A 20737-nucleotide genomic window follows, 5' to 3' on the forward strand; every position below is an offset into this window, starting at 1 on the left:
TATACGCAGGAATACTTGAAATCCGAGCGGTAGAGACGCGACAAAGAGAACAATCTTCAAGAAGGACCACGGCCAGAGCACACCCTTGTGTCTTTCATAACAAGCACTGAACGAGGACAAATTCTTTGTGTAGATGATGGAGAACCCAGAAAAGATCGAATTGCAGCCGTGGTAGTAACGCAAGAAAGGAACCCTACACCTGCTTTCAGGCATCAAATGTAGTAGAGAATATAGTGACACCACATTTTCTGTCACCCAGCTTATCGCCACATTGCATAATGAAAGTCGGCTGGAGCCAAGCACCTCTGGCGTTCGCCAAAGGCATAGACACCCAGCATCATTCCAGTAAACGCCGCCCCAACGCTTGGTGGCCTTGTCATGGTATCATTTCCCACCTCTCCTACCCACTGCAGCCTCGTCTGGTCTCCATCCGGAGCAGCTTCACGGAACCCGAATCGGTACGATGAGCCACATTCGACAACGAAGACCACGTCCGACTCCGCATTCTGTAGAGGTATCTCCACAGCCTCCCCCTCCGCAGGCTGGAACCGCACCATTCGACCCCCTGTGTCCGACCCCTGCACGCCTATGCTGCTGTACGTGAGGTAGTTCCACCACAACACCGTGCCGGCCTCGGTGTGCTTCTGCTTCGAATCGAAAGAGACCCGGGTTTCCCAGGTACAGACGCGATGGGTCTGTTTGCGCAAGAAGAGCGTCGGACACGTCGGGACAGACAGATTGTACGGCCCACCGTAGAGACGGAGACAGCCCTCTCGCGCGGTGAGCGAAAAGTCGCGCAAGACCGGCGTATTCTTTCGGTACCACCCTAGCTGCAACTGGGGCTGCGTGAAGTCATCGCGCCAGGCGACTGGGGGCTGCCACTGATACAGCTGAGGTCCCGCGTACTCCAGCGGAATCTTCTTGCCACCGTTGATGACCGGCCAGTCGTTCTCCCAATTCATCGGGACTAGGAAGGTTTCACGGCCTAATCACACACTTAATCACAGGGGCGCATCTTTCTTACCTGAGGGGATTGACTCACCGAACACAGACTCCTCCCACACGCCATCCCGCCAGACTGGCCGTACCCCCAACAGCACCACCCACCACTGCCCCTCGGCATCCTCGACCAAGTCCGCATGCCCAGTATTCTGGACTTCATCGGAGAGTCCATTCCGCCACAGAGGGTTGGTAGGCGCGACCTCCCAGGGACCGAGCGGGCTGGTTTTACTGCGCGACACCCATTCACAATGTCCACTCTCGGTGCCTCCCTCGGCCGTGAAGAGATAGTAGTACTCCCCGCGACGGAAGAGATGAGAGCCCTCAGCCACCCCCGACGCTGATTCCCGGATCAAGCGAGGCTCAGCCAAGGAGGCGCCCGTCTCCAGATCTACCGGTACGATGTGCACGGCGAAGTCTTTCAGATCGGCGCGGGGGGTGCGATCCAGTTTGCGGTAGGTCGATGACAGGTAAACGGTGCCATCGTCGTCCCAGAAGAGCTGTACAGCATGAGCCCCGACCGGAATTCAAGGAGACACAGACACTCACATCCTGATCGAAGCCGACTTGATCGAAGTTAACTGGATCCGACCACGAGTCAGAATCCCAGATGTTCGCGGTCTTCACGTAGAACCCCCGCGGCCAGACGCGGTCGTCTTCTTGGGGTCGATAGCGTTGAAAACAGGCAGCGAGACAATAAAAGAACCCCTTGTGGTAACGCAGTGTGGTGGCCCAGACACCGCCACCGGGCTCGGGGGTTTGGATCTGCAGCTGGCTCGGGCGTGTGAGTGCATGGCCGATCAGGGTCCACTGGATCAGGTCGGTGCTGTGGTAGATCGGAGCCCCAGGGACATATTCGAACGAAGAGGTGACAAGGAAATAGTCAGAGTTAACCCGCACGATGGAAGGATCGGGGTTGAACCCGGGGATGATTGGGTTGATATACATGACGGAGTGGTTTTGGTTTGGGGATGCCACCTTTGCATTTGGAGTCAGAATGAGGGGGAATATCCAGTTTATGCGGAGAAGCCTCTGCATGATGATTGGTGGAGAAATACGTCGAGTTTTGCTTGGCTTTTATGAGACATGACTTGGTTTACTTCTAAGTGATTATAACAATCGACAACGGCCTTGAGATGCATTCAATGACTGTGTAGTGAGGGTGGTAATCGCATAAACCTTCCTGAGCCCCATCGTCTCCCTTGTTCTCACGCCAGAGCCGCTCCTGTCGAGTGAATATTCTTGTGAATGTGGCCGTTGATTACAATCGCGTGTAGACGATTCCTGTTCTGCAAGACACTGATGTCGCGCAAAGGATCGCCATCTACCAGAATCACATCGGCGAAATAGCCCGGCTGCACTTTTCCAAGCTCGTCCGGATAGCCCATGAGCTCGCCTGCCATCGCGGTCGCAGCCAGAATGCTCTCCATCGGCGTGTACCCAAACAAATCCACCAAGTGCTTCAGATCGCGCGCATAGGTGCCATGGGGGGCCCAGGCAAACCCGTAATCACCACCAGGGAGGACGCGGATCCCCCTACGACGCATCTCGCGCATGGCTTGACAAGCGACCTCGACCTCGTAAGTGATCCCCTTCTGCTCGGCTACTTTGGGCGACACTCCGTAAGGCTCTGCGTCACCCTGGACCATCGCGTATAAGAGATTGATAGCCGGAGCGACCCAGACCGAGTCCTTGTGCTGCTCGAGAAGATCCATACCTTCCTCATCCGTGAAACTTGCATGATAAATGACATCGACCCCGGCCTGCACACATTGCTTGACCGAGGCAGCACTCCGAGCATGGGCGCAGACCCGTTTGCCATGAAGATGTGCCTCCTCCACTGCCGCAACCGTCTCCTCCAGATCGAAGTACGTTTCCTCACTGGGCATCGTGGGGTGTACGTTGTCCCCGGTCATACTCAATTTGATATTGTCGGCGCCCAATTCGACGAATTCTCGAACCACGTTGCGCATCTCCTCCGGCCCATCCGCATAGCGCGAGATCTGAGGAACGATCGCTCCGTCGGGCTTGGTCAGCTCTGGACAGTTGGCCAAAGTGCGTGGGCCGGGGATTAAACCCGATTTGATTGCAGCTTTGATGGCAATGTCAAGTCGCGGTTGGGCCGCAGCAGCTCCGAAACACATGGTATAGCCGTGGTCAAGGTAGGTTCGGGCTGAGTTTGCGGTATGCAAGACATGTTCCTCGAGTGGAAGACTGGTGAGTTCATCCAGGGTAGCCGCATTGTTCCAGCTGAGGTGAGTATGCGAGTCCGCCAGTCCCGACATGAGTGTCTTGGTGCCACCACCGTCGATGATCAGTGCTCCTTGGGTAGCGGTGGGATCGACTTGCCCGACCGAGAGGATGCGCTCGCCGTCAATCAGTACATCACCGCAATATGGCTCTGCGCCGGTCGAGTCGAGAATGCGAACATTCCGAAACAGAATTTTGGGTGGGTCTTGGGGGCCGCGGTTGTTGATGGTAACATCGGCCGGTGTTGGTTGGTATGGGCGTCGGTGAACATCTCCAAGGGAGCCCATGGTGCCTTTCCTAGTAATTCCACTGGGTGCGAATCGTAGCCCCTGGTGGTCGGAGGGAAAGCTTTTGTAACCATCGTGGAGCAGCCATGACGAAGGTCAGGCGGGGTTCGTGGCGGGGGTTGCATTTCCCCTCTCGGCCATGCAGGGAACATGACCATTCACATCCACCCCGATGGAAATCTCAATTTTCGGTCGGAGGGGATGTGTGCACGGTGCAGGGATGCTATTCCCTGGGCTGATGCAAGTGGCAGGACTGGAGGTCCAATGGACTGATTCAATGCCAGGGTTTTGTCAGATACCGTGAAGGGGAATAAGCTCCGTGTACGAGAAAAAAGCAAATAACCGATTCGGCTGATTCGAGAAATCTGTCATGGCTCCTCCCAATGTTGCATGAAGATCAATACCCCGTTCGGTGGGCGTCTGCAGCTGTGAGGTGCAGAAACATGCCGGAAAACCAGTGACTAGAGTGTCTCCACGTCATCCAGATACCCTGTCACCCTCTCTACCAGGATTCTTCGGGGCTCAGCCTGGTCGGGGTCACTCAAAGCATGCGATGCGCCCGGGATGATTGTGCTGTTTCGGTGCCACGTCTCATCCCCGAGAATCGTCCGCCATCGCTGCAACAGCGCCACCTTATCGACCCACGGAGGAACCGACTGGTCCCGTCCAGAATACAGCACCATCAATTTGCCCTTTCCATGCAACACCCCTCGGGCTCGGATCGTGCCAAAGGTGGTTTGTAGGTGCTCGTCCGGAAGATCCGAGCTGAACAGGTCGTCTTCGTCCGGTCGCTGGGGGCTTTGGGGACTGAGCAGGCTCAAGAACCGACGACTGCTCAGGGGCGTATCAGCCGGGTAGTACATGCGCGTCGTAGTGGCCAGTGGCACAATCGTGTCATAGATCGTGGACCCATCCCCGCCCCCAGTCTCATACGTCCGCTTTTGCGCTTCCTGAATCGTCTTCCGATACACTTCCTGAATTTCCTCCGGAGTATCGTACTCGGTCCCGAGCTTGCTTAGCCACAAAGCAGCCTCCCGGTCGGACACCGGCGCCTGCATAATCGCCCCATCCACTGATGGTCGAGTTGCCCCCACGTATTGTCCTTCAGGAATGTCTCGATCCAGGATTGGGTGGCGTGGGCGCGGGTTGGCGCAACTGATGTAATGCATGACGTCCTGACTTCCGGTGGAATGGCCCATGATGACCACCTTCCCGTGCCCATATAGGGATTTCTTGTGGTCGCGTATGTAGCCCACACACTGAGCCATCTCGTCAATGTCCTGCGCAAGCGAACTCATGCCCCAGCCGGCGTAGGAGGAGGAGAGCAGCGGTGTGACGACGGACCATTCGGTATCTTGGAGGGCGAGAATGAGATCGGAGAGATAATCGACCGTGTGTAGGCCATCGGAGAGACCTCCGATAAAGATGAGGGTGTGAGGCTTGGGGCGAGAGCCGCGGATGTACTCGAAGGCGACCAGTCGGGGGGCCTGAGAGATGGTGTTTGGATGTTAGCACGGTGAGCGAGCGCCTTTGGGGGGGGGGACAAGGAGGAGGCAGCAGATTGGTACAGTACGTATGGGTGCAGGATACCAGGCTGACCTCTGGGCGAGGCCAGAGCAGACTGAATATGCATTCTTAATGATCAGTTCCAGGGACCACGGTGATGGGAAGCAGGAATGCGTTCACGAAGAAGTGAGTGATGGAGAGGAGTCAAAAAGGGAGGGGGGAAGGGAGCTCGGAGGAAGATGATGGCGGCGAAAATAATCTGATCCGCCCCCGGTGGGTTCTTATCAATCGGTCGGTCTACATTAATGTACCGTCCCGTTCCGCCCGGCTGACACCTGACAATGCTGGCACCAACTCACTCCAGGTTGGAAGGAGGAATATTCGAAAGCTAAAACTAAGAACCAGGGATATGCTATCTGTTATTCCAGCACCCTAGATGCAGATAAGTGATTTTCTGGGACAGTACAATTTTCAATGAGGTGCATGTTACTCGCCGCGTGCAACATATATTGTCCCCGGTACAGACGGGGATGGACCCTGAGCACACCAAGTTACAATAATACTCAACCACCTTAATTTGTCGGACTTGAAACAGAGCCTTATTCCTTCGACTGTAGAGTACCTATTAGAGACTATCGTAGCTATACCCCGAATTCAAGAGTAACATAGTGCTTGAAATTGTTGGCCCTGGAGCTGTCCTGCTAACTAACTTACCCGGTCTCTGTCGCTCTCCGTAGATCCGCCGCGGCTGCCGGATGACTAAGGGATGAGTCATCGGTCGGCTGTTGATGCTTCCGCGTCGACGTCGCTCTCTTCTTCGCACTTCTTCCGCCCGACCCTCTTGGTGTTGATCATGATCATGATGAATTCTCACCCGTTTGAATGCGATTTTATTATTTTAGCTCTAGCTCTCTCCGACTTTCTGAGTCGAGGCTAACCAGTCACGCGAACGTTCTCATCTCATTTAGTCTTCTCTACATGATGAGTTGATCATTCCAGGTTTCTACGGACTGCTGCGCACAGTTGACTGTTTCCTGAAACTACTTGAGCAAGGTACACGCGGTGACACAAGTTTCAGTGCAGACAATGCTCGTCAGAGGGAGCTCTTCAGCGAAGATGACTGCACAAAACTCGACTGCACCGCGATCTCCTGAGCACGACCATCCACCTCCGAGACGGATTCGATGGACGAGGGCTTGCCCATGCAGTTGGGCCCTGCCGTAACATAACTCGTCAGGCCGATCTCGTCGTCTTTGGCCGTCTTCTTCAGCTGCTCAAACCCGAAGTCAAACGTTGGTCCTCGCTGGCTGAATCGGTGGCCCTTTTGAACACCCTGCCTCGATCCACTTGGTAGCTTTCGTGGTCGTCCAGATGACTCGGTCGTCGATCGTCGGGAATGGAAACTGGACGCGAGGGTCCGATGAGCCAGCCGTGCCAGAGGTGCAAGATGAGGCATGCAAGCGCAGACGACGGCGACCGATGGCTCAATGCTGGACCAGATGAACACGGGTCCCATCAGCCAGGTCAGGTCCGGCGAGCTCATGAAGATCGACAGGTACCGGATGCGAACGATGCTGGCAACACACACACTAGCATGCACCGGCTTAGCTGGATCCATGGTGGAAGTGCTTAGGGGGACCGAGGAGGACGTACAAAATACCCACCGCCATGATTCCGCTAATGGCCAGTTTCTTCTGCACACTCATCTGCAGCTTGACGATCCGAGGAAAGGGGATGATCAAGATGATGAAGTCATTCAGCATGTTGAGGATGCCCGCGGCCAGGAAGAATCGGTCCACGTCGATGCATTTGCCGCTCGTCCCGCCGAATTGCGTCCAGAAGTACGTGACGGGCTTGCACGAATTGCTCATGGCCACCCAAACAATGATCGGGTAGGCAAGTGTCAGGAAAGCGCCGAACCACAGTGCAACTTTCAATATCGGCTTCAGGGGCGAGAAGACTCTCCAGTAGAAGCAAAGAATGGAGAGTCTGGTGCAGGTGCAGGAGGAGGCGTAGATGAAGGTATAGGAGAATAAAAGCTACTTCCTAACCCATCAGCAGAGAAGAACCGCAAGTTTGGGAAAAGGGGAATTTTCGACTGACTCGGTAAAGGTGCATCAGTTCCTCCAGTGTGACGGACCAAATGTGCTTCCCAGCACCAGTCATACCTCCTACACGGCTCATCAGCAGGGTGGTCACACTCCAGATCCAATTTCAATACTCACCCGCGATGCTTAATCCAGTCGTGGCACCTATGCAGAGCTAGAAACGTTGAGTCAGAGGAGGTGCTCAACCTCAGCCGCATCACACTCACCAGGGCAGCAATGATGGCCCAGTCGTCGGCCATGAGGGCATTTCGAAGGACTAGTCGCGCAGTGAAGCGGAGCATCACCGCCACCGCAGCCAAAACGAGCATGGCAATAACAGCCGCATTGTTCACGGCGACAGCGCTCGCAGTAAGGTCGACATTGGCCGGTGCTGGTCCAAAGAGCGCGCGGATCGCTGGATCCTCGGCCATAGCATTGCGTATGTGGTCACCAAGCCACGCATCAGTCCATGGAGTCTCTTAAGTATCAAGAATGGATTCCACAGAGTCACGGGTGCCAATCCCTGTTCTCTGGCCACGGACAAAGCAAAGTGGTCGACACTCCGAAATCCGACCAACTCGCCTCAGGAGGCGCCAGTCATGGCCACCCTGTTGTCCCCAACACTATCGGATATTAACTACTTGCCAGTCCACCCAAGGGCTAGCCACGTTATGAATGGTCGACGGTTGTTGGAGGGATTAACAGGTGGGTCAAGTGTCTTATAGCCAAGGCTGTTTGTTGGGCGGGTGTTTGAACCGCGGAAAGCCTTAGTGTAGGATTCATGCTTAATTGCTGTCATTATAGTCGCCGACGCGGCCCGTCGGAAGGCGCTGCACGGCTGCTCCAGGAGCCCAACTGCTTCAACCCACAACTCCTGAGAGTCCCCCTGCTCTGCTTCAGGACAGAAACAGATCTCCTTCCAGTGGTCAGACGTGCCATTGTGCCATTGACATGGCCAATTGCCAAGAATGAGCTTCTATCAGATCCATTATCAACTGAAGTGGCAAGGTCAACGGTTCGCCATTGCGGGTGGGGCAGGCCATCAGCACTATCTTTTAGTGAAAGACGTACAACAGTAGACTACTCGAATCTTGTCCGGCATGGCGCTACTTCTCGACCGGCAGGGGTTGAAACAGGAAACTCCTCTCCCTAATCCTTAGATAGCTCATATTGAATTGCCTCCTGGTAGATGGATGAGGAACTTGTGTGCCGGAGTGTGGCACAGTCCAACATGCTGGCATCGGGCCACTCCGCCGAAAGGTTTAATAATCCGGCCATTGTCCCCTTACTGATCGTTTCATACCTGGCTTGCTTGGAGCTCCGCTGATAGACCGAAGTGATAACCATGGGGTCAATCGGGAATCAACAACCAGTCCTGGGGCTAACAACCCTGGAGCGTATCGGACCTAAGGGATATCTGCGCTACGTCTTCCCTTTCCAGCTGCAAGACGATTATGATTTGGATGGAGTTGTTGGAGCCCTAGAGGCCGGGTACCAGGCTCTCACACAACGGATCCCGGTGGTGGCGTGTGAGGCAGTTCCCGACCTCGAGACGAAGCAAAAGGGCGTAATGAGATTTCAGCCGCGGGACACCCGCGACGCAACACATATCCTCGTCAAAGACCTGCGTGACTCCTATGCCTCTGACTACGCCGAACTGAAACATCAATATTTCCCCGTGGCTGCCTTCGATGCCGATACATTCTGCCGTCGATCGGTCTGGCCCTCAGCTGGGGAACGAATGCCAGTTTCCCTTGTGCAGGCCAACTTCATCCGCGGGGGACTGGTACTCACATGGTGCATTTTACACATGGCAGGAGATGGTAACTCATTTTCCACGTGGACGGCGATTTGGGCAGAAGAATGTCGTCGTTCACAGGGGCTGGAAATCGTGGCCCCAATTCAACTTCCCGACGCCGTCTGGAAAGACCGTGAGCAAGTGACCAAGCCCTCAGGTCGCAATGCGGGCGAACTGGAAAACCATCCTGAATATACCCTCCTTCCTTTCACGCCGCCCGGAGCACCACCCAAGATGACCTCCTTGAACCATCGTGGTCAGGTCTTTTACTTCTCCCCGGACTCTCTTGCAGCCTTGAAGGCTGAGGCATCGCCTGGCAAGGCTACCGAGCCCTCCGACCAGAAATGGATCTCCACCAACGACGCTCTCTCCGCACTTCTCTGGCGAACCGTGATGGCAGTCCAGTCACCCTTGGATACACTGGAGGGTGATCCTGTCTCTGTTTTCAATGTCGCTATCGATGGGCGCCAACGAACGGATCCCCCAATCCACCCGGACACTCTAGGATGCTTCCTGGAGTACGTTGCTGTTATTCTTCCCATTCGCAAGATGCTGAGTACCTTGAGCCTGGCCGACCTAGCCATTCAGATCCGAAAGGCTATCCTGCGGGCTGACAAGCAATTCACGGACGATGTCGTTGCTCTGGTGGACCGGCTCGAAGATGTCGATCGATTGGTCCCAACCGCCTTCCTGGATGTTCCTGGGTATAATTGTGTGCAGACCTCCTGGTTGAACTTCAAACTGTACGGGCTGGACTGGGGCTCTCTACTAGGCCATCGCATTGAGGCCGTTCGCGTGCCGCACATTGGATGCATCAATGGCGCTCAAATTGTGCTTCCAGTACTGCCGGATGGCGGGATGGAGATCTTGGTGGGGGTGGAAGAGAGTTGCTTGGATCGACTGTTAACTGATCCTTTGTTTACCAAATATGCAGTAGCCCGGTAGTATAAGCGCAGGGATCAATGCAGCGACCGTTGGGATGTCGGGCCACACTGCATGACTGCTCATTTCATGCTTCAACGTAGAACGAGCCTGCTTGATTGCAATCTCCTCGCAAATGGCTCGATACACTCGGCCTGCGGCTATGTGCCTGCTCATTAAGCACACTGTGCCGGTATAGCCCACAAATAATCACTCTTTGCCCGATATGATGTTTGGTTATGAGCGATCTTGAAACAGAGCCTGGGATGCCACATAACAAGCTGACGCCCCTAGTCGCCTCCATATGTGGAGCCACACCATGTGCACCCCACGGAGTTAATTGAACCCCGGGATGGGCCGGGTGGGCCAGCTCAGGGTGTGAGGTCTCAGGTACCCCAGGCACCTAGATCATGCTCTCAGTTCTCCGAGAATGAACCCTTCTGTTCTAAATCCAGCTAGGCACATAGCAGCAGCCAAACCGCAGGACCTCTCTCCAGCATTTGACCCACCCCGAACGGCTATTTCGCAGCGACGTCCCTGTGCCCGAACTATGGGGCCAACCAAAGATGAGGCAGAAATCGAAGGAAGATCGGCTGGAGGCGATTTGATTGCCATCGTAGGCATGGCAATGCGACTGCCCGGCAAGGTGCGCAATGCGGAGGACTTCTGGCGGTTGCTGGTGGAGAAGAGAAGTGGTCTTTGTGAGGTGCCGCCAGATCGGTACAACAGTGATGCCTTTCATGATCCGGATGGGAAGCTGGGAACAATCCGTGCGAAACAGGGCTATTTCCTTCAGGAGGTCGACATTCGACAATTCGATAACACCGTCTTCACCACCTCCAAGAAAGAACTTCAGCGTCTGGACCCTGAGCAACGGCAACTCCTCGAAGTTGTATACGAATGTTTTGAGAACGCTGGAACTACCTCGTGGCGTGGTAGTAAGGTCGGCTGCTATGTGGGTGTATTTGGTGAGGACTGGCTCGACCTCAATGCAAAGGAGACCCAACATATGGGGGGATATCGGTTTACAGGTTACGGAGACTTTGTGCTCAGCAATCGCGTCTCCTATGAATTCGATCTGCACGGGCCAAGGTTCGTTGCTCTCTGCTATGGAAGGAGAGGTGCTAACGCAGGGAATGACAGCATGACGGTGAAAACGGGATGCTCGTCCTCGTTGGTCTGCTTAGATCTGGCCTGTAAAGCAATCCGGGCTGGCGACTGTGAGAGTGCTTTAGTGTGCGGGACAAGCCTCATATTCTCTCCCACAATGACTTTGGCTTTGAGTGACCAGGGCCTACTATCTCCAACTGGGACATGCAAAACCTTTGATGCAGCAGCCGACGGCTATGCTCGGGGGGAAGCCTTGAATGCCGTTTATATCAAGAAGGCTAGCCAGGCCATACAAGATGGGGATCACATTCGTGCTATCATTCGGGGAACCAGGGTCAACTGTGACGGTCGGACCCAAGGGATGACGATCCCAAGTACTGCTGCCCAAGAGGCACTGATCCGTGAAACGTATGAGGCCTGTGGACTCTACGATGTTTCGCAGACGGCCCTGGTCGAATGCCACGGCACTGGTACTCCGGTTGGGGATCCACGTGAAGCTGCCGCGGTAGCCAATTGTTTCGGCGAGAAGGGGGTGATCATCATGTCGGTATGGACATTGGAGTCTTCTTGACGGATTGTCTCCCATCTGATCATTGGCATGCAGGTGAAGCCCAATGTCGGCCACTCGGAGGGCGCAGCGGGCTTGACGAGTCTCATCAAGGCCGTTCTCGCTCTCCAACACTGCCAAGTGCCTCCCAACATCAATTTTGACCACCCTAATCCAGACAGTGAGACCAGCGCATTCCATGCCTAGAGATATGCATCACAGTCTAACCGCCATCCAGTTCCATTTGAACGATCCAGATTGCATGTACCAACTGAACTCGAGTCGTGGCCCGCGGATCGTGCTGAAAGGATCAGTATAAATTCGTTTGGGATCGGAGGTGTGAATGCTCATGTAAGTGCCATCGTCAAAAAGAGCCTATCATCCCGGTTTCACACTTGACTGACTCTCTCGAGGCTATTATTGATTCGCCTAAACAATGTGGAATTGAGCCTATGCGGTTCCCTGTGGGTGAAGAGAGACTAAAGGAGAGCCAAGCGAGGCTCTTACTGTTCTCTGCCCAGTGTCGCGATGCTGTTGACCGGTCTGTCAACAATGACCAGGATTATCTCCAGGGGAGTAGAGCATCTAGCAAAGATGTGGCTTACACTCTGGCCAACCGCCGCATCCATCACTCGTATCGGGCGTACATCGTGATGAATCCCGCACCAGCACCATCCCTTTCCAGCGTGGTTCGCATCGGACCAGTGCCAAAAGTTGCTTGGGTGTTCACTGGACAAGGAGCCCAGTGGCCTGAAATGGGGGCGAGCCTCATCGATTCCAATGCAACCTTCCGCCACACAATCAGGAGGTTAGACAGGTTTCTGGCCTCTCTCCCCTCCGCGCCACCATGGAACATCGAAGAGGAGATGCGGAAGCCCGAACATGTCAGTCGCGTCTACCAAGCGGAAATGGGCCATCCATTGACGATCGCGGTTCAGCTCGGGCTGGTTGATGTATTGCAATCCTGGGGTGTCACCCCAATGGTAGTGCTGGGTCACTCCTCCGGTGAAATGGCCGCTGCTTACGCTTCTGGTGCAATCACCGCTGAAGGCGCCATAGCAGCAGCGACCTTTCGCGGCATCAGCAACGAAAGATCCCCGCGCAAGGGTTTGATGGCCGCGATCGGGTTAGGGAGAGGAGAGGTGTCTCCTCTGTTAGAAGCTGGGGTGGTCATTGCTTGTGAAAACAGCCAGTCAAGCGTTACTATCTCAGGCGACGCGCTTCAGGTCGAGAAGGTGATCAGTCGAGTCCAATCGGAGCGACCAGATGTTCTGGCGCGTGTATTGCGCGTCCAAAAGGCATTTCACTCTCGTGAGTCTCTCGATTCCAATGCTTGTGATTTTGACACATGCTACAACTGACTAGATCACATGCATGAGCTTGGACCGGAGTATGAACGACACATCCACCAGCTCATTCATAGCAACGATCCCAAGATTCCCTTTTATTCCGCTGTCACGGGGGACAAACTGACTGGAGCTGGCTGTCTGGGAGCGGCGTACTGGCGTCGGAACATGGAAAGCCCTGTCTTGTTCAATTCTTCCCTTCGGTCGCTTCTCCGAGACTAAAGTGATCCTCTTCTGTTCATCGAGATTGGACCGCATCCTGCACTCAAAGGCCCAATGGGCCATGTGGTCCGCGAGCTTGGTCGGTCAGACACACATCTCAGTACATTGGTTAGGCAGCAGAGCTGTGAGCCCTGTCTTCTCGACCTTGCCGGAAGACTTTATCAGCAGAACGTTGCTCTGGACTACCACCAGATCTGTCCTCCTGGACAGCTTGTGACGGACCTCCCTCAATACTGTTGGAAGCCCGATTCTTCGCATTGGAATGAGCCACGCGTCGCCCGCGAATGGCGATTCCGTCAATTCCCTCCGCATGAGCTCCTGGGTGTTCGGGTAGCTGAGACTGGAAATGAGCCTTGTTGGAGAAATATTCTGGCTATCGAGAATGTTCCATGGCTGGCAGGTCATGAAATGGAAGGGCAGACGGTATTTCCTGCTGGTGGGTTCATAGCAATGATTGGGGAAGCCTTGCGGCAATTGGGAGGGGACTGGACTTACAGCCTTCGCCATGTCACCCTCGCCTCTGCAGCTGTCATGCATCTTGACCACGCAACCGAGTTTATCACCATCCTCAGCGCCCTCGATCCTGATCCCACCGAGAAGACGACATGGTACCGGTTTGGTGTCAATTCTTTCGATGGAACTACGTGGACTAGAAACTGCTATGGGGAGGCTAGGTGCGGCGTCAACGACTCAATCTCCATGGCCGTATCGGAGTCACCTCCTTGTTTTGCTCGCAAACTCAATGTAGATACCTGGTATGAAGTTCTCCGCCGTGTTGGATTTGGGTATAGCGGGATGTTCCAAGGCCTGCAGCATATCTCTGCCGCTACTACCGAGAACCGAGCGGCCGGCGTCATTCCAGCTGAGCAGGGAGGAATCACAGATACCTACGCCCTGGATCCAGCCCGAATTGACCAGTGCTCTCAGATTTCTATCGTTGCAGCCCACCGCGGCATATTTCGGAGGTATCGTCAAGTTGGCGTTCCCACTTTCATTGAGGAGGTGGTCATTTCGCCAACTAGTAATAGCCTCAACATCACAGCCGAGGTGCGAGCTGTGGAGAGAGGCTCTTATGTTGCAGATGTTGTAGCACAGAGAGCCGGACAGATTTTCCTGAGTTTGAAGGGCCTGAAAGTTTCAGCGTTGAGCAAACGAGATGAGTCGACAATGGACCTCCCGTTGATCGCGCAATTCGAGTGGAGACCTCACGCTGATTTCACTGAGTTGCGTGATTACCTGCACTGCGCAAAGCAGTGCACAGAAGAGTGGCATTTATTGGAAGAGCTGGTACTTGCGTGCATGATTCAGACTCGAAATCGAGCTTATCGGACGGATGATTCACCGGAACACCTACAGAAGCACCTTGGTTGGATAGAGACGCAGCTGGAAGTGTATCAGACCGGCTTGAATCGAATTGTCTCCCAGGACCTTCGACTCTGGGAGTTATGCGGTGAGGGTCTACAAGATAGGATTGAAGACATTATCCTCCAACTCAATGGTTCCCCATACGATGCGTTTAGCATCGCTTGTCATCGTATGTGCCAAGCGTCTGCAGCAATGTTTGCCGGTGCACAAGATGCGTTGCAGCTTCTATCAGAGGACAACCTACTTCATAATATCTATACACTCGCAGATACTTGGGACTACGATGGTTTATTTCAACTCATCGGTCACACAAACCCACGACTGAAGGTGCTGGAAGTTGGCGCTGGGACCGGCACCACAACGTTCAAGGCACTGAAAGCCCTACGATCGTCTTCTGAAGAACGCCTCTACAGCACGTACACTTATACTGATGTCTTGCCTGGCTATGTCACAGCGGCCAAGGAGCGATTTGCCGAGTATGAAGGTTTAAAATACGTCGTATTGGACCTACGTCAGGATCCGATGCAGCAAGGCCTGGAGCCTGGAAGCTACGACTTGATTATAGCCAGTAATGTGAGGCATTTCGTCTCTTTATCATGACCTTGGCTAATCAACAAGGTCGTGCATGCAACGCCGAGTTTGCAAAGGTCTTTGAAAAACGTCCGCATGCTGCTTAAGCAGGAAGGCCGACTGTTACTGCAGGAACTGTGCCCAGGTCAGTGGTTGCCCTATCACAGCTGTACCTCTTCCTGTACTGACGTTTGTATTCAAAGAGACAAATTTTATAAGCTATGTCATGGTAAGTTCGTGATGCGGAATCGATGCGTTCCCCTTCCGCGACCCCTATTAATTGAGATGCAAGGGCTTTCTACCGGAATGGTGGATTGGGCAAGAGGATGATCGCCTTGAGCAGCCGTATGTGTCCCCGGAAAGATGGTCCAGAGAGCTTGCGGAAGCAGGATTCCAAACACCACACGCTTCTATGCTGGACAACATCCCTCCGTATCATCTCAGCGCTTGTATGATTGCATCGGTCGCAAATGCCCGTGCTGAGCCTCACGATGTAACCCTGCTATGTCATGACCCTATGGCACCGTGGGCCCAACGAGTATTGCATAGCCTCCAACGTCGAGGCATCCGCGTCGAACCTCTCGGGCCGGGAAATCTACCTCTGCCTGGTCAGGACGTCATCTCGCTGATCGATCTGGATGACCCGGTGATTCATGCTATGCCAGAAGCGAAATTCAGATCCACGATGTCGATGTTGCAGACACTGAAGAGCAGTTTGATATGGGTAACGCGGTCAGCACAGGTGGGCTGTTCAGATCCCAGGGCTGCCATGACGCTAGGCCTGGCTCGGACTGCACGGAACGAACTCGCAGTCAAGTTATATACTGTCGAAATTGATCACAACCGTCCCTCGCAAACCACAGCTGACTGCATTACGAAGATATTCTGTTGGGTAGCGACGAGGAACACTTCGGAGGCGATGAGCTCAGACTGGGAATATGCCATCGTCGAGAACGAGATTGTTACTCCAAGGATGCATTGGCAGACAGTTGCACAATCGTTCGAACAGTATAGCTCGCCTGACCAATCGTCGATCAAACATCTTGCCATTGAGAGTCCTGGTCTCCTGCGAACTATGAAATGGGTCGATGGCCGGGATGCGCAAGTAGAGGGATGCGATGTTCTGGTTCGGACCCAAGCTGTCGGCCTGAACTTCCGCGTATGCTTCATTCCGCTCTTCGGTTGTTTGATGCGGGCTTATAAATTGATAGGATGTGCTCATTGCGTCCGGTGTCCTCGACGAAAGCACCACGTTGCTTGGTTTAGAAGGAGCCGGAATAGTTCATGCTGTCGGCCCCGATGTCCGGCATGTGTCGGTTGGGGACCACGTTATTTACATGGGTACTGGATGCTTTACCACCTATATGACACTGAACGAATCCTGTTGTATACAGGTAACGAAATCCATGTCCTTCGAGCAAGCCGCTGCATTGCCATGTGTCTATGCAACCTCGGCAATGGCATTGATTGAAAAGGCAAATTTGCAACGGGGACAGGTGAGCCTACAGTTCTAGGGGGTAAGCGTTTGATACTGACTGATGGGCGCTCTCCCAGGCTGTCTTCATTCACTCGGCGTGTGGTGGAGTTGGCCTAGCTGCTATCCAGGTTGCCCGGATGATAGGCGCCGAGGTGAGTTTCGTCACGGACGAGGGAGCGGGACTGATATGTTCTTCCTAGATCTACTGCACGGTGGGAGCCGAGACAAAGGTCGAATATTTGGTTCGGAATTGCAATATACCGCGGTCCCATATCTTCCATTCACGTAATTCATCTTTCGTTAAAGACGTTATGGACGCCACCAACGGTCGGGGAGTGGACGTTGTTCTCAACTCGTTGGCCGGCGACCTTCTCCACGCCTCGTGGACATGTGTGGCCGAGTTTGGAGTCATGGTCGAGATCGGCATTCGTGATTTTCGTCGCAAGGCTAAGCTGGCGATGGAACTTTTCGAAGCAAATCGAACCTTCGTTGGACTTGAATTGAGGGAGATAACGCGCGTCCGTCCCTGGATAGTGACCGAGTCAGTATCCCTGCTTGCTCTGGAGTCAAGGCTTCAATATGATTGACGGACAACCAGCATTCTAAGACGTTGTGTCAACTGGATCGAGGCTGGAGTGATCACGCCCGACCCGATCTCAAACATCTTTCCGGCTGCAAACATCCACGAGGCCTTCCGCTTGATGCAGTCCGGTTCTCACATTGGCAAGATTGTGATACAGATGCCAGACGATCCCAGGGTTCTGGGGACTATGACCGTCAACCCCAGTCCAATCTTTCAGCAAGAGCGGAGTTATCTGCTTGTTGGCGGACTTGGTGGCCTGGGACGGGCTGTGGCTTCGTGGATGGTTGAACATGGTGCCCGCAACCTGGTCTTTCTGTCACGAACTGCCCTACACGCAGTTGAAAGTGATGCCTTTGTTGAGGACCTGGAATCTCAAGGATGCCGGGTCCAATTGGTGGCTGGCAGCGTCTGTGAACTCGTTGATGTGAAGAAGTGTGTTGCGCAGGCCACCGCCCCAATTGCTGGTGTCTTGAACATGTCCATGGTGTTGAGGGTGCGTGTTCTTGTTCTCCCCCCTGCTGACTCCGTTATGGTGCTGATTGTATCATGTACGCAGGACGTCTCTCTGGAGAAGATGACATTTTCTGACTGGGTAACCGTTGTGGAGCCCAAGGTGCAAGGCACTTGGAACCTCCATAATGTCCTTCCGTCTAATCTGGGCTTTTTCATCCTCATTTCATCCTGCAGTGGCCTCTGTGGGCAGTGGGGTCAGGCAAACTATGCTGCTGCCAACACGTTCCTGGACGCATTTGTGCAGTATCGCCATCATCAGGGTCTTCCAGCCTCTGTCATTGACCTTGGTGTGATGGGCGACGTCGGTTTTGTGGCTCGCAACCAGAACGTACTGCGTCAATTCCAGAATACTGGAGCCTTTGTACTCAATGAAGATATGTTTATGCAGGCGATGGCATTGGCCGTGCAGCGATCACACCCCGTTGCCACTAAACTCCCTACACGGACATATAGCAATCCGAGCCAGATTGTCCTGGGCCTCAACACGGCCGTTCCTGCCTCCTCTCCGGCCAATCGGGTCGCATGGAAGAACGATATTCGTTTCGGCATCTACCGCAATCTTGACAGGGGTGGCGAAACCTCTACAACGGCTTCATCGAAGCCCAACAGTTTACGAGAATTTCTCGCTTCCGCCGCCACACAGCCAGTACTCCTTGAAGAGGAGGCAGCGGTGATGAAGATCACTGAGGCTATTGCAGTGGCTTTGGCTGATTTCCTCATGAGAGATCAAGGCAGCATTGTCCCCACAGACTCATTCTCGAGCCTTGGGATTGACTCCCTGGTGGTTATGGAGATCCGCAATTGGGTTCGGCAGCATCTTGGCGTGGATAGAAGTGTTCTGACGATCCTTCGCTGCCCTTCGTTGTTCAAGCTGGCCGAGAGTATTCGTGACGAGCTGCTTGGTCGGCTGAGTGGGTGAGCGTTCATGGCAATTTGTTGCTATTGTGCTGGCTTCTCTTTCAGGTGTCTAAATTGATTGATGACTTCCGGCATCTCTCTTTGTAAATCTCAATCTCCAACCACTTGCTTGAAGTAACTGCATGAATTGGTTGTGTCTGGCGCTCTTTATCTCGAACACAAGCCTTTGTGAACGAGCCCAGTGTTCATACCCTCGTTTGTATTCTGTAAGCTCCCCTGAAGAACGCGTTCTGCAACTGTCCTGTCCTTGATGCTGTGACATCAATACTATAAATACTCGACTTGCCCTCGTCGGAGGTCCAATCAAACGGTCCGCAGCACTGCACTCTTGCGATCGTCCGCTTTGCTGTCAACTAAGCTCGCAGCTTCGTACCCTATCGCCAAGCACAAACAAATCAATGTCTCGGGAACTGCCTAGTGGCAAATGGCAATGGTACTTCGCCGACCATGCCTTTCTGCCGAAGGACCACGTCAAGTTCCGCCAGGACATCACCCGGTGGCTTCTTGCACGCCAGGGCAAGCCCGAAATCGGCGCCGATGGCCAACCGACGGAACTGACCGAGGTTCAACAGCGACTAATCCGCGACGCCCTGACGCGTCGCCACCGATTCCTCTGGGTGCAGGCCGAGTCCGCCCGGATCTATACGGATGAGGAGCAGGCTGAGGCCCTCGCCACGGGGTCACCACTCCGGGCTCCCCCTCAGGCCAATGCTGTTCTCGAGGCCGCCCTGCAACCCCCTGGCGAGGAGATCCTTGATCCCGTCACCGGCAAGTTTGAGTGTCCATGTTGCTTCCGCACGCTCCCGCCTCGATACCGGGAGCCGGAAGCGTGGTGGAAGCACGTCGAAAGCGACGTTGGTAGTGGGACTTTTCTGCTGGACCACTGCTTGATGAAGCCGCGGCCGTTTGCCATGGACCAGTTCTACGAGCATGTTCGAGTGTATCATGACCCGGAGAAGTCGTGGACGCTGCGTGACATTGACTCTCCGCGGCGGTTCCCCCTCGATCCCTTTCCGGACCACTGTCCCATCTGTAACTATACTGATGAGGATAGGGAGCGGGTCGTGAGTCACATCTGCAAGGAGCTCCGATTCTTTGCGTTGATGGCGCTGCCCTGGGCGACCGAACGGATGTTGATCGGCGAGCACGAGTGGCAGGAGGAGGTCGATCGCTTGTGGCCTCCTCACTGCAATGTGCTACCCTGTGGCGTTTGGTCCAACGACAAGGCCTGGGCCAAGCGGGCGGCGAAGAAGCAGACTCCCCAAGACATTCATGATCTTAGTTTGGAGGATCCATGAGATTTCTCAGGTCGTCGATAATGATGATTGTGCGGTCTGATAAATTTGGTTTGCAGCACCGACTACCCATTTCCGTACGATCTCACCTAGTTTACTTATTTAGTTACTATATCGATCAATTGATTCACAGTCTCATTGCATCTAATCGGACAATATCTTGGCATTTCAGACATCCACTCAGAGATTGGACATTTCACCTGACTTAGGCCCGATGTATCAAGAGACGTCCATCGTTGCCAATTCCTGTTTTTGTAGTTCAAAGCTTGAAAACAACCTTGACTTCCAGGTTCATTCCGACAAACAAAGTCTGGGTCGACAAGGCATGAACCACGTTGGCAAAGCCTGACTTCCTTTGGTCGAGAGTGGTGCGTTCGGTCGCGGACAGCTATTCAGAGCCCGAAATCAGCCAAACGACCGTCGACCAAGGGCACTGACAAGACCTGACGCACTAGGAATGGGAAGACAAGACTTCCACCAGTTATCTCGGATTGACCGGAAACAGGGGTAAATCTTAAATCCAGCTCAGCAATGGCAGGCAATCGGTGGTAGGTTTGTTGGATTTCCGTGAGAGCGGCCAGGTAGAAGCTCGCCAGCGGTTCGATGGCCACGGGCGCAAGGCCGAACTGTTTGTAGCGCCGTTGTTAGTCCAAGACTCTGTCTGTGCCTCTGGCAGGATGGTGGGGTAGAACTTACGGTCGCAGTCTTGGTGACTTCCATGTTGAAGCACTTGCAGATTTAAGTGGCCCGAGTATGATGAGGAATAGCTGCGCAACTCGAGTTGACTGTTGTAGAGAAGGAGGTAAAAATGGGACGGCATGCAGAGAAAAGGGCGGAGAGCGAGTGTGTGTGAGAGAGAGAGAAAGAGAGAGAGACCGTGTAAGAGAGACCGTGTAAGAGATAAGGGAGGATCACCAGAGAAGAGGGCGAAGAAGCTGGGCCA

At 54.0% G+C, this 20737-nt stretch overlaps 8 protein-coding genes across 8 annotated transcripts; 3 read left to right on the forward strand and 5 right to left on the reverse strand.

Moving 5' to 3' along the window:
• Nucleotides 1–7: 7 nt before the first annotated feature.
• BO66DRAFT_361125 (glycoside hydrolase family 43 protein) lies at nucleotides 8–1947 on the reverse strand (the record flags this gene model as incomplete). Its single annotated transcript, XM_025645025.1, has 3 exons — nucleotides 8–985; nucleotides 1043–1499; nucleotides 1549–1947. The coding sequence occupies 3 exons, from the start codon at nucleotides 1945–1947 to the stop codon at nucleotides 261–263; spliced, it is 1581 nt and encodes a 526-aa protein (XP_025498224.1). The 3' UTR covers nucleotides 8–260.
• A 110-nt stretch (nucleotides 1948–2057) lies between these two features.
• Nucleotides 2058–3766, reverse strand: BO66DRAFT_242566 (uncharacterized protein). Its single transcript, XM_025642874.1, has one exon. It carries the CDS (start codon nucleotides 3534–3536, stop codon nucleotides 2208–2210), a length of 1329 nt encoding a protein of 442 aa, XP_025498225.1. The 5' UTR covers nucleotides 3537–3766; the 3' UTR covers nucleotides 2058–2207.
• Nucleotides 3767–3997: 231 nt separating this feature from the next.
• On the reverse strand, nucleotides 3998–5169 carry BO66DRAFT_406437 (putative esterase; the record flags this gene model as incomplete). Its single annotated transcript, XM_025649016.1, has 2 exons — nucleotides 3998–5023; nucleotides 5110–5169. The coding sequence occupies 2 exons, from the start codon at nucleotides 5167–5169 to the stop codon at nucleotides 3998–4000; spliced, it is 1086 nt and encodes a 361-aa protein (XP_025498226.1).
• Nucleotides 5170–5882: 713 nt separating this feature from the next.
• BO66DRAFT_424220 (uncharacterized protein) lies at nucleotides 5883–7560 on the reverse strand (the record flags this gene model as incomplete). Its single annotated transcript, XM_025650157.1, has 5 exons — nucleotides 5883–6631; nucleotides 6696–7081; nucleotides 7146–7213; nucleotides 7268–7304; nucleotides 7357–7560. 5 exons carry the CDS (start codon nucleotides 7558–7560, stop codon nucleotides 6136–6138), a joined length of 1191 nt encoding a protein of 396 aa, XP_025498227.1. The 3' UTR covers nucleotides 5883–6135.
• A 711-nt stretch (nucleotides 7561–8271) lies between these two features.
• On the forward strand, nucleotides 8272–10104 carry BO66DRAFT_242604 (uncharacterized protein). Its single transcript, XM_025642875.1, has one exon. The coding sequence runs from the start codon at nucleotides 8475–8477 to the stop codon at nucleotides 9870–9872; it is 1398 nt and encodes a 465-aa protein (XP_025498228.1). The 5' UTR covers nucleotides 8272–8474; the 3' UTR covers nucleotides 9873–10104.
• A 294-nt stretch (nucleotides 10105–10398) lies between these two features.
• Nucleotides 10399–18501, forward strand: BO66DRAFT_475847 (type I polyketide synthase; the record flags this gene model as incomplete). The annotated part of the gene is made up of 15 exons (XM_025653279.1): nucleotides 10399–10940; nucleotides 10992–11505; nucleotides 11563–11686; nucleotides 11744–11856; nucleotides 11919–12816; nucleotides 12871–13003; nucleotides 13076–15011; nucleotides 15057–15153; nucleotides 15212–15237; nucleotides 15301–16167; nucleotides 16220–16504; nucleotides 16563–16637; nucleotides 16686–17026; nucleotides 17084–17561; nucleotides 17625–18501. 15 exons carry the CDS (start codon nucleotides 10399–10401, stop codon nucleotides 18498–18500), a joined length of 7305 nt encoding a protein of 2434 aa, XP_025498229.1.
• Nucleotides 18502–18699: 198 nt separating this feature from the next.
• On the forward strand, nucleotides 18700–19797 carry BO66DRAFT_464729 (uncharacterized protein; the record flags this gene model as incomplete). The annotated part of the gene is made up of 1 exon (XM_025652475.1): nucleotides 18700–19797. Exon 1 carries the CDS (start codon nucleotides 18898–18900, stop codon nucleotides 19795–19797), a length of 900 nt encoding a protein of 299 aa, XP_025498230.1. The 5' UTR covers nucleotides 18700–18897.
• A 231-nt stretch (nucleotides 19798–20028) lies between these two features.
• On the reverse strand, nucleotides 20029–20733 carry BO66DRAFT_242682 (uncharacterized protein). Its single transcript, XM_025642876.1, has 3 exons — nucleotides 20491–20733; nucleotides 20247–20420; nucleotides 20029–20182 (listed from the first exon to the last, which is right to left on the reverse strand). The coding sequence occupies exons 1-3, from the start codon at nucleotides 20512–20514 to the stop codon at nucleotides 20054–20056; spliced, it is 327 nt and encodes a 108-aa protein (XP_025498231.1). The 5' UTR covers nucleotides 20515–20733; the 3' UTR covers nucleotides 20029–20053.
• Nucleotides 20734–20737: the final 4 nt, after the last annotated feature.

The sequence above is a fragment of the Aspergillus aculeatinus genome (assembly GCF_003184765.1).
Source record: "Aspergillus aculeatinus CBS 121060 unplaced genomic scaffold BO66scaffold_81, whole genome shotgun sequence".
NCBI lineage: Eukaryota > Fungi > Ascomycota > Eurotiomycetes > Eurotiales > Aspergillaceae > Aspergillus > Aspergillus aculeatinus.

What these genes read in the sequence shown, in the direction of transcription:
- BO66DRAFT_242604 (XM_025642875.1), top strand. Translation starts at nt 8,475, where the DNA reads ATGGGGTCAATCGGGAATCAACAACCAGTCCTGGGGCTAACAACCCTG.
- BO66DRAFT_242566 (XM_025642874.1), bottom strand. Translation starts at nt 3,536, where the DNA reads ATGGGCTCCCTTGGAGATGTTCACCGACGCCCATACCAACCAACACCG.
- BO66DRAFT_242682 (XM_025642876.1), bottom strand. Translation starts at nt 20,514, where the DNA reads ATGGAAGTCACCAAGACTGCGACC. An exon ending in AAGTCACCAAGACTGCGACC is followed by an intron (nt 20,421 to 20,490) that starts GTAAGTTCTACC and finishes CGCTACAAACAG; the next exon opens with TTCGGCCTTGCGCCCGTGGC. An exon ending in GTCTTGTCTTCCCATTCCTA is followed by an intron (nt 20,183 to 20,246) that starts GTGCGTCAGGTC and finishes GGCTCTGAATAG; the next exon opens with CTGTCCGCGACCGAACGCAC.